This window comes from Gadus morhua, chromosome 1, assembly GCF_902167405.1.
Source record: "Gadus morhua chromosome 1, gadMor3.0, whole genome shotgun sequence".
NCBI lineage: Eukaryota > Metazoa > Chordata > Actinopteri > Gadiformes > Gadidae > Gadus > Gadus morhua.
The window spans coordinates 18,456,710-18,471,557 of record NC_044048.1 but is presented as its reverse complement, the minus strand read 5'-3'; the positions used below and the strand labels follow the sequence as shown (position 1 = coordinate 18,471,557).

At 49.9% G+C, this 14,848-nt stretch overlaps 1 protein-coding gene across 2 annotated transcripts in view; it reads left to right on the top strand.

Moving 5' to 3' along the window:
* Nucleotides 1–14,848, top strand: part of scube3 (signal peptide, CUB domain, EGF-like 3) — a 63,676-nt gene that overhangs the window by 24,052 nt on the left and 24,776 nt on the right. For both annotated transcript variants that reach the window (XM_030359539.1, XM_030359531.1), the window contains exons 4-6: nt 716–850; nt 10,706–10,855; nt 12,059–12,175. In XM_030359539.1, the coding sequence (XP_030215399.1) occupies nt 716–850; nt 10,706–10,855; nt 12,059–12,175 (402 nt within the window). The remainder of the gene's footprint in view (nt 1–715; nt 851–10,705; nt 10,856–12,058; nt 12,176–14,848) is intronic.

Below are 14,848 nucleotides of genomic sequence, written 5' to 3'. Positions count from 1 at the left end.
GTGTGGAGACTGGAGGCCGTGTGCACTTCAGCTCACGTTGTGTCCTTCTCCTCGTCTCTCTCGTCTTCTCTCTCTCATGCTGCACTCGATGCACTGAACTTTCTCTCCACTCACTCCGACGGCCACTTCTTCATATCTCCCTCCACTTCCCTCCTCCGTCTCCCACCACCTCCTCCTCCTCCTGTTCAGTCCTCCTCCCTCTCCCTCTCTCTCCCACATTCTTGCCGTCACGGCTCTGACAGACACTCGTCATCGGCAGGTACTCTGGCCCCGGCTGGATCGGGTTTCCTATTTGCCGGGAGGATTGTGCTGTGTCTGCATTTATTTTGAGTTTTTTTAGGGCTTAGTGCTGCCGCGCTCTTTTAGGGGCGGAAGCTGTGCGCTGCCATGTCAGATAAGCGTTAAAACGCTCACACACACCCAAACCAACACCCACACACACCCTTGTAAAGACGAGTCCCCCCTTCCCCCAAAGAACCTCCTTCTCCTCCCCTCCTCGCCCTTTTCATTCTGTGACCTTTGCGCCCGAACTCTGAAGCCCGTGCTGTTTTATTCAGGTGGGAAAAAAGTCGAAACAGTCTTCGACTAGCCTGTGTGAAACAAACGGCCCCACGGTTTTGTATATGACCCAAATTGGACTTGACTGCTACTCTGTCCATGTTGGTGCTCAGGGCTCTGTCTCTTCCCGTGTGTAACCCGTGTGTCCTCCTGCCAGATGTGGACGAGTGTGCGGAGGGCAACGGGGGATGCCAGCAGATCTGCGTCAACATGATGGGCAGCTACGAGTGCCGCTGCCGGGAGGGATTCTTCCTGAGCGACAACCAGCACACCTGCATCCAGAGGCCCAAAGGTGAGCATCGCTGGGTCCTAAACGTGTCCACCATGATGCTGTGCAGTGGACACCATGACCACTGTGACCCTGGCGCTCACATGAAACCAAGCAGAGCCAGAATCACCATAGTAATGTGCGGTTGTATCGTCACGAGTTAAGAAGTGTGCGTTAGACCAACTCATGTTAAACGTGATATGAAGTGTGATTGATTGATGATGCTATCGCATGCACCCCAGCCCTATTGCCCTTCTTTCAAAGGCTGCGCAACCAAGATGACTCCTTTGAGGCAGCAGGTTTGCAACCGTTGCCGTGACCTGCTATGAATAAAGCGATGCATTGGCACGGATTAAACTTGTGCTCGAGAGCGAGAGCAGGCCCTGGCAGGTCCTGCAGCGAGAACCCTGAGCAAAAGTAAACATTTCTTGAGTCCTGACAACAACCAGGATAAATCACCTCCTTTCTTTTTTTTTTTTTGTTCTTGTTTCCCGTCAATCCTTTTCAAGCTGAATCAATCCAGGGCTTGGCAGCCACTTTAAGGCACCCGGAGGTATGAGAGCTGCCCGCGGCAGAGCGGGGGGGGGGGGGGGGGGGGGGGGGGGGGGGGGGGGGAAGGGAGGTGAGGGTAGGGGGGGCGGGAGGGGTTGGAGGCACCTTTAAAACGATTAAAGGTGTAGCCCGGGGCGGACACGCCTGGTGTGAGTGGAGCATTCCTGCGGGATATGGACATGATGGGAGCACGTAGCCCGCCGAGCTACTTAAAGGGAGTAGCAGCGTACAGATGAAGAGGGCTTACCCGGTACACTGGTTAACTCAGCTGCCCGGGCGGCGGTCACCTGCGATGGAAAGGGCTATATCCCTCGTATTTATTGAGATTGACTTTTCCGTAACCCTTGAGGTTTAGCAGGGTTTACAGTAATTAATACTGTGATCTTCCAAACTGTAGCTTAGGTCCTAGTTAACCTGTCAAAGTGTGTTTCTTGAAAAAACATGACCTAATGACGAAATACAACTCACTTTAATTATGCCCATAGAATGCTGTCTTCGGCCTATGGATGAGTTAGTCGGCATGTGATTGGATAGAGGAATGTTTTCACCTTTGTAGTGAAAGGCCGGCTTTATCTCTCAAACAAACGTGTGCCGTTAGAGAAAAACAAACTTCTCCCGAAACCGTCTACACTAGTTTACCTCAGTCCCATTGCATTTTACACAAAACCACGGAATTTGCCAACAAATGTTAGCTAGCCAGTGTACATCGTTTTCAATTTATTGTAGTGTGCTATCTCACCGTTTCAAATCCCCCATTCCTGCCCGCCTTTTCTTTCACATAGCGATGTCTCCCTAGAATGCATGAAGGCACGGGGTTTGCTCGGAGGTGTCTGTTTATCCTCTGGGCTGTGAGGAGCATTGGGCCCTTATCGTGACGAACCTCTTATTATGAGAAGGAGTTCAAACCACACATCACACTCCCACACTGCTCTTTGCTCGCACCTTGTCTCACGCTCCTCTCCCCGCTATCTATTACCTCAACTGATTGATAAAGCCTCATTCCAGCGTCTGTAGCCTTCGTTCTAGCTCAGGGAGGGGGGGGGGGGGGGGGCACGGTTGGATTCTTGGAAGGCTGCTTTCTATGGGATCAATCTCGGGGCCTAATGAGCTGTCAGTGTTTATGTTGGGTGAATGTGTTATTGGAGTGGAGTGGCAGAGCCTTGGGAGTCCACCAATGGGATTGCAGTGTGAAATACGTCTCATGCCGATGTGTTCCCATTACTCTCTGTAAACTCCTGTCCCTCAGCTAAATGGCAAAAACTATCCTTTTACATGATACCATAGATAATCTTAAGCTTTCTCTGTCCCTCTGTCTCTCTTCCTCTCTCTCTCTCTCTCTCTCTCTCTCTCTCTCTCTCTCTCTCTCTCTCTCTCTCTCTCTCTCTCTCTCTCTCTCTCTCTCTCTCTCTCTCTCTCTCTCTCTCTCTCTCTCTCGCTGGTGTCAAGAGTCCCTCTGTAAAACATCACCATTACTCCGACGTCTCGGCCAACACTGCTAGGAAGCAGTCCCACAAAGTCCTCTCCTAAACACAGCGGGACCTTTGGGTGCCACTGTTGATCAGCTGCATGTCGCTCATTAAAAATACATCCCCGTCACTCTCATTAATGGATCAGCTGTTTGGGGACGGGGGGGACGGGGGGGACAGGGGGGGGGGCAGGAGAGAGAGAGAGAGAGAGGGAGAGAGAGAGAGAGAGAGAGAGAGAGAGAGAGAGAGAGAGAGAGAGAGAGAGAGAGAGAGAGAGAGAGAGAGAGAGAGAGAGAGAGAGAGAGAGAGAGAGAGAGAGAGAGAGAGAGAGAGAGAGAGAGCGAGAGGAGGTCAATACCGGGACCTGTCGCTTCCAGCTTTGACCCCCCTGCTGTGCGGGGTCCTTGTTAGCAGAGAGACCCTGCCAATTAGGTAGCAGGGGTCCTGCCTGTAAAGCAGCTAATGACAAGGCTGCGGCTGCCCCCCCCCCCGCCCCCCCAGCCACCCTCAATAGGAATAAGTCCCGCTAAATCAGGGTTCCCCTTGGCCTGGCTGTCAAGTATGTAACAGATCATTTGCCCTCCCCAAACCTTTCTGTCAAGAAAGTCTTTTGAAGGGCAAGGCTGGCCGAGGTGCTGAGTGGTCGATGGGAACGCCCTTTAGGTCAGGGAGACTTCTATTTCTCAGGATCTTTATTGTTTTCGGAGATTTATTGTTTTTTTGATGACACTCTGCGATTTCTGTGACCCACACATGTTTTTAAAGTGGAAGCAGAAATTGTGCACATTTTTGAATATTTTAAACGTTTAAAGTCTCTATTGTTGTATTGTTGTGTAGAAAATTATACAGATTCAGTTGATTCAGAGTTTTTTGTGCTAATCTCTAATCGAATACTAACGTTAGTAATTCGTATGGTAAACGTTTTTATGTGAGTGTCGAGGGTTCGATGTTTGTGGACGGCTCGAAATGAGCTTTTCTGTCTCCCTCTGGCAGTCGATTAAAGCGTTCATAGGAATTAAAGGCCTAGTCGGATACAGTTAATATGCCGACTGAAAGGTGAACAACACACAACCTGGGATGGTTTCAATTAAATGCCCCTTTATTTTTTATTCATCTTTTACAACTTGACAGGTTTAAGAGCGTAATAAACATTGTCACCATTGTCACTCCATAAAAAGATACAGTGTGTTACTGTATATCTCTAGTCTTCTCAGATTGTTGCGCACACTCTGTAAACTAAAGCCAATAAAGCGCAATATGAGTTTCCTTTGTATAACACAGACCCAAAGGTCCATCAATTGTTTTTGCTTATATTTACACTACAAAAAAAGAGAGACTTTCCTCTATGGGTAATACCAGCAGTTCACTGGGTAACTCCGGGAAACCTTTACGTTTTTAGTGACAAAACCTGGCTGAACAGTTAGCTCCATACCCTGTCTGAACACCTTTAATGTTTCAACACTTTGATGCGCCTCCAACAGAGGCTTGTTGCCCCTTGTTAAAGCGGGCCCTACTCTCGTCTGCCTGTCTCTCCTCCCTTCCTCTCCCTCACCTCCTCCACTTTATCTCTCGCTCGCAGACATTGGAATTCATACACGGCCCCGCAATCACACGCAGGAGCCAAGCGTTTTTAATTTGATGTAGAGTAGCTGTAGGCCTGTGTTTTCCAGACGCCGCCGCCTGTAATGACATTTGAATGCAAATCTTGGCATTTAACGTTTTACGCTCATTTCCTCCATTCTTTGGACGCCGGCCAGCAGCGACTGCAGGATGCATGTTCCGACGACTTTAGTCAACGCTACGCTAAATTGTAGCTTCGTATTCAGAACGTATGTGCCTCCTCATTACCACAACCTCTACTTTTGAAACACACACACACACACACATGCAAACACACACACACACACACACAGACACACACACACACACACACACACACACACACACACACACATACACACACACACACAGTGACCTTGAACCTTGTTTTCCTGCGTGCTTCCTCTCTCCCTTACTCACAGCGTCGCTGCTGTTTGCTCGTTAATATCGACCGCTGCAACAGACTGTTGGACTGTTAAGTTTTATGTTGCTCTGGTCTGCGGCCAGATCTAAATGGCTCCGTGTGTCATAGGGAAGCTGTACTGCCTAGTTATGTGGTGTTGCGTGCAACGAGGAAATGCCCTGTCGCTCCTGTGTGTTTGTGTGTGTGTGTGTGTGTGTGTGTGTGTGTGTGTGTTTGTGTGTGTGTGCGTGTGTGTGAGGGGGGGGGCTGGCGGCCCTCCTCCTGGCTGGCTGTTGTTGGTTCTCCACAGGCCTCACTGAGGGTGAGCCTCTCAACTGTTTTTACACGTGTCGGGGTCTCTGCTCCATAGCGCTGCACACCAACCGTGTAACTCACAAATGTCTCTCGTTCTCTCTCTCTCTTTCCTTACTTACGTCAGGGAGTGCAAGGGAACCATGTCCTGCCATGGCTACCCATCAATTCTTTCATATTGGTGATTGGTCTGAGACCACCTCTTATCCTCTAATGATGAATGGAGGATGTTGTGCATCTTCCGTTTCCACCGCTCTAATTAGCGTTGCCCATTCCAAGGTCTTTATCAATCTTTAATGCCGGCTCACCGCACGTTGAATTACTGAATTCCTTTGGCTCGCCCCCCTTTCTTTGTATTCAGGCAGGCTCTCCTTTGGCCGGTAGTTGTTCATGGGCTATCTGTAGGGTGTCTGTCTATGAGGTTTCTCCCACTAAACCCTCTGTCATGACTCATGACTTAAACCGTCTGTCCCTCACAGACAGACGGACAGACAGAAAGCAAACAGCAACATTCAATTCAGGAAAGAATGCTTCTTTGTCATGGCACATGGAGCGTTGTGACCGAGAGCAGCTCTTTGTGTGTGTGCTGATGAGGGTGGGTTTGTTTGGACATTATCTGTAAAGCTGCGTGCGTCTCTGTGTGGTGAGGTAGCGAGGTGTCCCTTGGAGTGGTAGGTCACCTTGATGCTCCAGAGAGGAGAGTGGCATGTCCTGGCCTCTGTATGTGTCCCGGCCTCTGTGTGTGTGTGTGTGTGTGTGTGTGTGTGTGTGTGTGTGTGTGTGTGTGTGTGTGTGTGTGTGTGTGTGTGTGTGTGTGTGTGTGTGTGTGTGTGTGTGTGTGTGTGTGTGTGTGTGTGTGCATTTCTCGCTCTCTCTCTCTCTCTCTCTCTCTCTCTCTCTCTCTCTCTCTCTCTCTCTCTCTCTCTCTCTCTCTCTCTCTCTCTCTCTCTCTCTCTCTCTCTCATAACTTCCATCAGTCTGTCTGTCTGTCTGTCTGTCTGTCTGTCTGTCTGTCTGTCTGTCTGTCTGTCTGTCTGTCTGTCTCTCTCTCTCTCTGTCTCTCTCTGTCTCTCTCTGCCTCTCTCTGTCTCTCTCTCCCTCTCTCTCTCTCTCTCTCTCCCCTACCTCTCTCTCTCTCTCTCTCTCCCATACCTTCCATCTGTATGTCTCTCTCCCTCTTGCAGTCGGCTCTGTGTACATAACACTAGGTTTTGTTCTGCAAATGCTATGCAAATCACATGTTCGTGCATATGCATACAACCGGTTTACAATTACATAGCGTTTGTATTCAGTATTATTGAGGAAAGGTAAAGAATCTCATACAATGTGAAGAGTGTTTCACACACGCTTCATGTTGGAGATTTCTATCTGTGTGTCTAATCTAGTCCGGTACTGCTCACTTACCGTACAACAATCTGGCTCATTAGGAAACTATGCTTGGGTTTGTTTTGGACCACTGCCTACATAAATAAATATGTTTCCGTGTTTTCAGACCATTTTAAGTGCAATGTCTCGCAATAACAGTCTTGCATAAAGCATTCGGAGAATGCCATATTTCCCCGCCAAACTGTCCTGTCCTCTCCTCTCTTCTCCGTCCTCGTCTGTTGTTTACAGAGAGAGGGAAGGAGGGAGAGAGGGAGGGAAAGAGAGTGAGGGAGAGAGGGAGGGGGAAGGGAGGGAGGGAGAGAGAGAGGAGGGAGGGGAGATAGGAGAGAGGGAGGGAGGGAGGATTGCTGGGAGAGAGGGAGGGAGGAATGGAGAGGGAAAGAGAGAGGGAGAGAGGTAGGGAGGGGAGAAGAGAGAGAGAGGGAGGGAGGGAGAGAGAGAATGAAAGAGGGAGGGAGGTAGAGAGAGAAGGAGGGAGGGGAGAAGGGAGAGAGAGAGAGAGAGAGAGAGAGAGAGAGAGAGAGAGAGGGGGAGAGAGAGGGAGGGAGGGAGGGAGGGATGGAGAGAAGGAGGGAGAGAGAGAGAGGGAAGGAGGGAGAGAGAGAGAGGGAAGGAGGGAGAGAGAGAGAGGGAAGGAGGGAGAGAGAGGGAAGGAGGGAGAGAGAGCGGGAGGGAGAGAGGGAGCGAAAGGGAGGGAGGGATGGAGGGGGACAGAAAGAGAGGGAAGGAGGGAGGGAGATGGTGGGTGCTTGCAGCGAGATCGACAATCTTAACAAGACGGTTTTATTTGATTCATTTGTTTGTCTGAGGGAACCAGGTGATCAGGCCACACTAACACTCTGATGGTGCACCTCTGCTGTGTGACCAAGCAGGTTGTAGGTCTCACATGGTTCCTTGACCCTCTGCGTCCCCTCTATAGCAGACCAGATCCACATCGGCTCTGGACTGCTTTTTCATTGGTTTATTTTTTTTTCTCCCCCTCTTTTTCCCTTCTTCTTCCATGCGCTGACATTTTTATCCTCCTTTAAAAACTTTTAATGGGCCATTATCGAAGCGGAAGGAATGCTGCTTTATTAGTGTGGTGGCTCCCTCGTGTTTTTTTTTAGGGGGGGGAGGGGGGTTAGGGGGCCCCCGCACTCTCATTTCAAAAGCCAACTTATGTCCCAAAACTCGCGGCTCGCCGGTCGATACCAGTCAGTGTCCCCCCTCCCCCCCTCTCTCTCTCCCCACCTTTTCACTGCATCGGTCTGTGGCAGCAAACCATGAAGCCCTTGGCATGCCTTAAAGCAATTGAGCCTCCATTGTGTCCTCCCCTCTCCCCTCCAGGAGCCCCAGGGTTTGGGGGTTCAGGGGGCCACGTCGCGGCCCCGGGCCCCCGCCTCATGACCTTTGTAGCAGGCAGCTTGTCTTAACCGGGGACCGGCTTTTGACTCGGTAGAGTGTCACGCGGCGGTAATCCCACGGACTGGCTGTCAGGGATGGACCTGATAGCTGAATGAACAGTTTGTCATCAGAATGAGAGGAATATGGGCTGGACTTCTGGTTCCGGTATCAAAAATAATCATTTAAAGAAAGTGATTTCAAAATAAAGCTTTGTGGAGCGCCAATGTTTGAATGAAAACAAATCTGCCGTTTAAATCAAGCAGGGCTCAGGACTGAGTGGTGCGGCTTTAATATTGTAATAAGTATCTCTGTCTGCATCCGTCAGAACCAAAGGAAGTGTGGGTTCAGATCATCGGTTAAGATACCATAAATCTGCCTGATTTACATCCAGATTTACGGCCAATGATTTAAGTTTATTTATCCATACAGTGACAAGTAAATAATTTATGGCGCTTCCAGCATGCATATTGTATGCCCAATTAACCCCGTCAGCAGCAGGATTTAAGTTCCTGGGGGCTTCTGAGCACATTAAATCTGCAGTTTGTCTAGCTTTGTGTGCCCTTTCCTGTTAAAGCGGTTGGCTTCTGGCTACATGCTAACCTCTGGCGTGACAAGCGTCCCCTGGGAGTCTGACTACCCAGGCAGGTCGCGACCTTCCTCTGCTTCCTTCAGTAGCCCGGGCTGGGAAACCAAAGCCCACTTATAACTCACTGTACGAGACTTACTCCGTGAGCCCCGTAACATGGAGCAGTGTTCAGCAGCTGGCTAGGAAACACACCAGTCCTCTGCAGGCTTTGCTTGTGTAGCGCTTTAACAGGCCTCCCTCCAAACACCGAGGCTCGGCCACCAAATTGGTTTGTCCAGCGCTGTCCATAAAGTGGCCCGGGATATTTTTTTACTAGTTTCTACATATAGGGGTATGTTTTTAACTGGCTCAGCTTGTTTAGTGGATCCGGCGAGTACACAAACTGGAGGCTGTTTTGTGCTTTTCACTCGTGCAGTTTTCCCCCGTGCTCTGGAAAAGGGGTTCGAAAGTGTTTCTCTCGGGCCTGTCTGTGATTAAGTTATGACAAAAGTGGCCGTTTCTCGGGGGGGGGGCGCGAGCTGTCCGAGAATTCTGGAAGGTGGGTGACAGCTGAGCCCGGCGGAGGGGAAAAGGGGGCCATTGTATCAACGCTTTGGGCTTTTTATTGGTCCTGGGAGGGCTGGAAGGCCAGCTCTCTGGCCCGAGGCCGACCCGCCGCTGATGGATGGGTCTGTAGTGTTGGTGGAGAGGCGATTCATGAAGGTGCAGAAAGAGTTTAGGGAGGTTGGTGAATGCATAATGCGAGCCCAGTGAGACGCGCTCTGCAACACTAGGCCTTAGTTCCTTCAGGATTGTCTAGGCCGGAAAAAGAGAGAGGGACACAGAGAGTTGGACTGCAGGGCATGTTCGCGTGAGAATTGTGGGGGTTTTGGGCCCGTTGGTATTTTTTGTTTCCAGGTTTACTCCAGGTACGAATACACTGTATTGATTCACTCACCTAATGTACCTGCAAGTTTGGCAGGCATCAAAATTGGTCAAAGAATTAAATAGTTCTTAAATGAACACACAAGTGACCCATCGCTCTCTGTGAGTGTGCCACTTGAACAACACAGCGGACATGGTGTGGGAGAGGGAGTGAGATCTGAGTCTGTTGGCTTTTTAATGAACCGGATGGTTGGGGATGTTCCATGGACTGCAGTGGTGACTTTGTTTCACATTGGATCAGTCAGCCATCATTCTTGATCTCCCCTGAAGGTAGCGTTTCTCATTACAGTGCAGGCTGGGGGCCTTCCTCCATGTATTACTGTAATTCATTATGCACTTCAGTGCATGGGGGCGTTCCTCCAAGAGCACACTGGTAATCTGCTGCAGTCTATTTGACATGTCAGCGTGAGGGTATTACGACTTTCTTACCACTGCTTTCTGAGCGGTGAGCGTTAAATTTGTGATGAGTTTTTGTTTGAAGGATCTCTTATTTAAATGCCTTCACGGGGCTTATCGAATTGTAATGCAAATGTTTTGATGAGTCATGAAGCAAAATTATATCATAGTCGTATATTATGTTCATGTCGTCTGTTTTATTCCATAATGGGTCCGCAAGGTTTTCGATTTTAATCTTGTTTTGTGCTCTTGCTCATAACTTTGTACCTCTTCTGTTGAAGGATTAATTTGGCTGTATTCCCCCTCCTGCCGGTTCCTTTAGTCTCTCTTCCTCAGTCAGACTCCTTCTAATGTCCTGAAATAGGTGGGCATGTTCGGACAAACGCTACAGTTTGTTTGTGAAAGGGCACTAAGTGCATCAGTCACCAGCAGTCGGATCACGGTGCGGCCCTTGTGTTTGTGTCGGTGTCAGTGTGTGTGTGTGTGTGCGTGCGTGCGTGCATGCGTGTGCGTGCGTGAGTGCGTGGGTCCATCTATGTCACGATTCCACTTAAATGTATTTCCTCTGAGAAGTTGACTTCTTCTTGTTTGTGTCGTAACAAAAGAACAGCAAGCCCCCCCCCCCCCTCTCCCCCTAACATAGAACTCCTCAAAGAGAGCGCCCCGTTGTGTTAAGTCGGGTGACCTGCAGCAGTACAGTGAGAACCAAGATCTCACACCCTCTCTCTCTCTCTCGCTCTCCCCCCCCCCCCTCTCTCTCTCTCTCTCTCTCTCTCTCTCTCTCTCGCTCTCTCCCCCCCCCCTCTCTCTCTCTCTCTCTCTCTCTCTCTCTCTCTCTCTCTCTCTCTCTCTCTCTCTCTCTCTCCCTGCAGCACGGCCTGATGGTAGCCCAAAGGAGGGCCCCACCTGCATGGACAAGAACCACGGCTGTGCGCACATCTGCCGCGAGTCCCAGAAGGGAGGCATCTCCTGCGAGTGCCGGCCCGGGTTCCAGCTCACCCGCAACATGAAGGACTGCAAATGTAAGTGGCCTCTCTGATCCGGAGGTCCAGGCAAACACACACACACAAACACACACACACACACACACACACACACACACACACACACACACATGCATGCACACACACAGACGCTGATGCACTCGCACACAATTAGATTTAGGCCGTGAGGCTCCTTGGCTGTAGTTGGAGGGGGAAATCTGCACATTGTGAACAATTCCACTCGTTCCCATAGATTCCAACACATCTGAAATAGCTACTTAATGAAAATATATGCAAATGATGCATGTTATAAAAGGACTCGTTTATCAACTAAGGACATTGCTGGGGGGGGGGGGGGCAGGAGAGGGAGGGAGGGGAAGAAGTTGTGTGGAGGTGACCGTCGTGATGGACAGCACACACTTCCTGTTACCACGGAACAGAGATCCTCCTGTCAGAGCCGGGCTGCCGGGGCTGATGGGGGATTTGTCTGTGTTTGGATAAGGATTGGAGAAGTGTTGTTCTTCGGGGGGTCTCGTTTTTTTTTAGTTTTTGTCCGCTGAAGGAAAAAAGGGCAAATGGCGGGGAGACGTAGACTACAAGCAGCGTGGCGGCGGGACGCCCTGGCCCGTTGCACTCTGTCATCACAGGTGTCTTTAGAGTGCTAAGGCAGTGACCCCCAGTGCCCGACCCGCCGCTACCACCAGCACCACCCCTCTGAACACGGACCAGACACCTTCAGTCAGGCCATCGCACACACACACACACACACACACACACACACACACACACACACACTGACACACACGCACGCACGCACACACACACACACACACCTACACACACCTACACACACCTACACACACACACACTCACACATCATGCACATGCACTTCTGCTACATGCATCAGAGCTTATATTATATCATCTCAGAGGTATACATTTTTGATAGCATATCTTCGGTCTTCTTTGGACTCTAATGTTATTACGTTTATTGTGTGTATATAGTCCAGGTAGCCTTTCTCTATCCACTGACATGTATTGTTGATGTATTTTGGTAGTTAAAGGGATCTTTCCAACCTGTACACCACCAACACACACATCCACGGCCCTGTGACTCTTACACAACCGCAGTATCAGTAGCGGCAGAGCAACCGTTCCATTGTACCCAGCACACGACCTCCACACGCTCTGTCTGACCGCTCTCTCTCTCTCTCTCTCTCTCTCTCCCTCTCTCTCTGCTAGTGACCTGTAACTATGGCAACGGGGGCTGCCAGCACATCTGTGAGGAGACGGACCACGGCCCCCGCTGCTCATGCCACATGAAGTTCGTCCTGCACCTCGACGGAAAGACTTGTGTAGGTGAGTCACCATGGCAACGGTAGGAACGCAAGGCCGCACGGGGCATGATGCGCCCTATGGTTTCATCAGGCCGGCGAACTCTCGACTTCACACACACACTCTTCATCGTTTAAGTGGCGTGCGAGGACCAACGGCTCGCCGCCCGTTCCGTTGTATCCCTCGCGTGGCCCTCCTCTGTGGCCCCCCGCTGGGGCCCCCCCCCGCTGTGGCCCCCCCGGTCCCCAGCCGCTTCCAGCCTGCCTCTGCTTTGGTTTGTCTGAATGTCTTTCATTGTTGGCTTCCCTCACTCCTTATCGCTTTCCTCAGTTTCCAGCCTTTACCGGCCGCCCCCTCCACCAACCCCTCCCACTGGGCAACCAGATGCCTCACACACACACACACACACACACACACACACACACACACACACACACACACACACACACACACACACATACACACCTGACCCTCATCTGCAGAACCATGCTAGAGGGGGGCTTTCGTATCAAACTAGGCCCCTGGAAGAGACACAAAAGTACGAGGATTTACATTTTAAACTACAAACTTGTGAAAGCATACGACACACACCACTACAGATAGGACCCGACATCTTGACTATCGTCACAAACAGATTAAATGTATTATCAAAGAAAATATGATAAGAAAAAGCAGCCACTGTTTTTGTTGAAGGGTAAAGTGTGCCCTGAAGGCGGATATCTCCTTAGACTGAGCAGCAACTCGGGCCCCCACTGCAGACTGGGGTCCCGGGGCCGCACGCCCAGGGGCCTCGTGTTTGTGCAGCGGTTGGTTCGCTCTGGTGTTTCTAGGTCCCCCCCAAACCCCATTATTACCACAGTGCTGATGAGCCCTAGGGCCTGTGTCAAGGTCTGGTCAGCCAGCCCGCCATTACAGCCCGGCCACAGGGACGCCACAGAGCTGACCGCGACCAAATGAGATGTCTTAGCCGAGAACCGGGGAGAAAAAACAACCAGAACTCCATCTCCGCCTGCCAGCGCAGAGAGCCCAGATCTCTGGTTTCCCCACACAGTGTCTGGGGCGGCCGAGGTGGAGAGGAGGTCTCTCTCTCTCTCTCTCTCTCTCTCTCTCTCTCTCTCTCTCTCTCTCTCTCTCTCTCTCTCTCTCTCTCTCTCTCTCTCTCTCTCTCTCTCTCTCTCTCTCTCTCTCTCTCTCTCTCTCTCTCTCTCTCTCTCTCTCTCTCTCTCTCTCTCTCTCTCTCTCTCTCTCTCTCTCTCTCTCTCTCTCTCTCTCTCTCTCTCTCTCTCTCTCTCTCTCTCTCTCTCTCTCTCTCTCTCTCTCTCTCTCTCTCTCTCTCTCTCTCTCTCTCTCTCTCTCTCTCTCTCTCTCTCTCTCTCTCTCTCTCTCTCTCTCTCTCTCTCTCTCTCTCTCTCTCTCTCTCTCTCTCTCCAGCTCTTATAATATCGGGGTGCTCCGTCTGCCAGACGGTCGATTAGCGAATAAAACCAAGATAACATAAACAGTGTGGCGGATGAGCCCCTGACGGCCAGAGTGACGGGAATGTGGAGAGCATGCTGCACACACACACTTACTCACACACACAAGCACACACACTTACTCACACGCACACGCACACGCACACGCACGCACACGCACGCATACACACGCGCACACACACACCACACCTCGCTTCAAAGACCTAGTTTTAATTAACTATTTATATTCTCACTCGAAAACGTCCCTTTTGAAAACTTGACTTCCATATATTAATAATGCCCAAATGCCCATAGCTTAATTCAACCAAAATGGTAGTGTCTAGACAGCTTCTTTTTAGGGTTTGCCAGTCTGCACACAAGGACTGATACTGACTGATACTATTTCCAAATCATTAACTTACTAAACATCCCCCCTAAATATGTCTGTTTGGTTGGTGGATTTGTGTTGGCTCTTTCAACGTTCTGTGGACTCTGCTGTTGTCTGTGTTCTTCTCATGGTCTGTTTCTAACGTATTCCTCCTAATAAACGTTGCTTTCAATTGTATTTTAACGGCTTGGGTCGGACGAGGCAATATATTTTGTACAGTACTGTTTTATGTGCAGTTAATGCACTCTTGAGATATGGATATATCTTCGTAACCTCTTTGGTTTCGCTGTCCTCAATGTTTATGTTATGGTTAATTACAAACATATGCTTGTACACACATAGACACACACAGGAACTATTTCAAATTTCTCTTCAATCGACCTAAAGTTTGAGTTGACTGATGCCGTTAGCGATCACATATCTGAAGAGAGCAGGCATACTTAACATTATAAACATCCTCAAATAGCACACACATGCAAATGTGAAATTGTTAGTCTTTTCAAGATCTGCTTACAGTAACCTATGCCCACCCCTTAACACACACACACACACACACACACACACACACACACACACACACACACACACACACACACACACACACACACACACACACACACACACACACACACACACACACACACACACACACACACACATAGTGACATAGACATAGCTGTAATGCAACCCAACCAAAACAAACTAGAGAGCATGAAAGTAAGACATTGCAATAGATAAAATAGGGAATTTTAACGCAAACACACAAACGTGTGTGTGTGTGTGTGTGTGTGTGTGCGTGCGCGTGTGTGTGTGTGTGTTTGTGTGCAGACATCGGAGCATGTATGAATCATACAT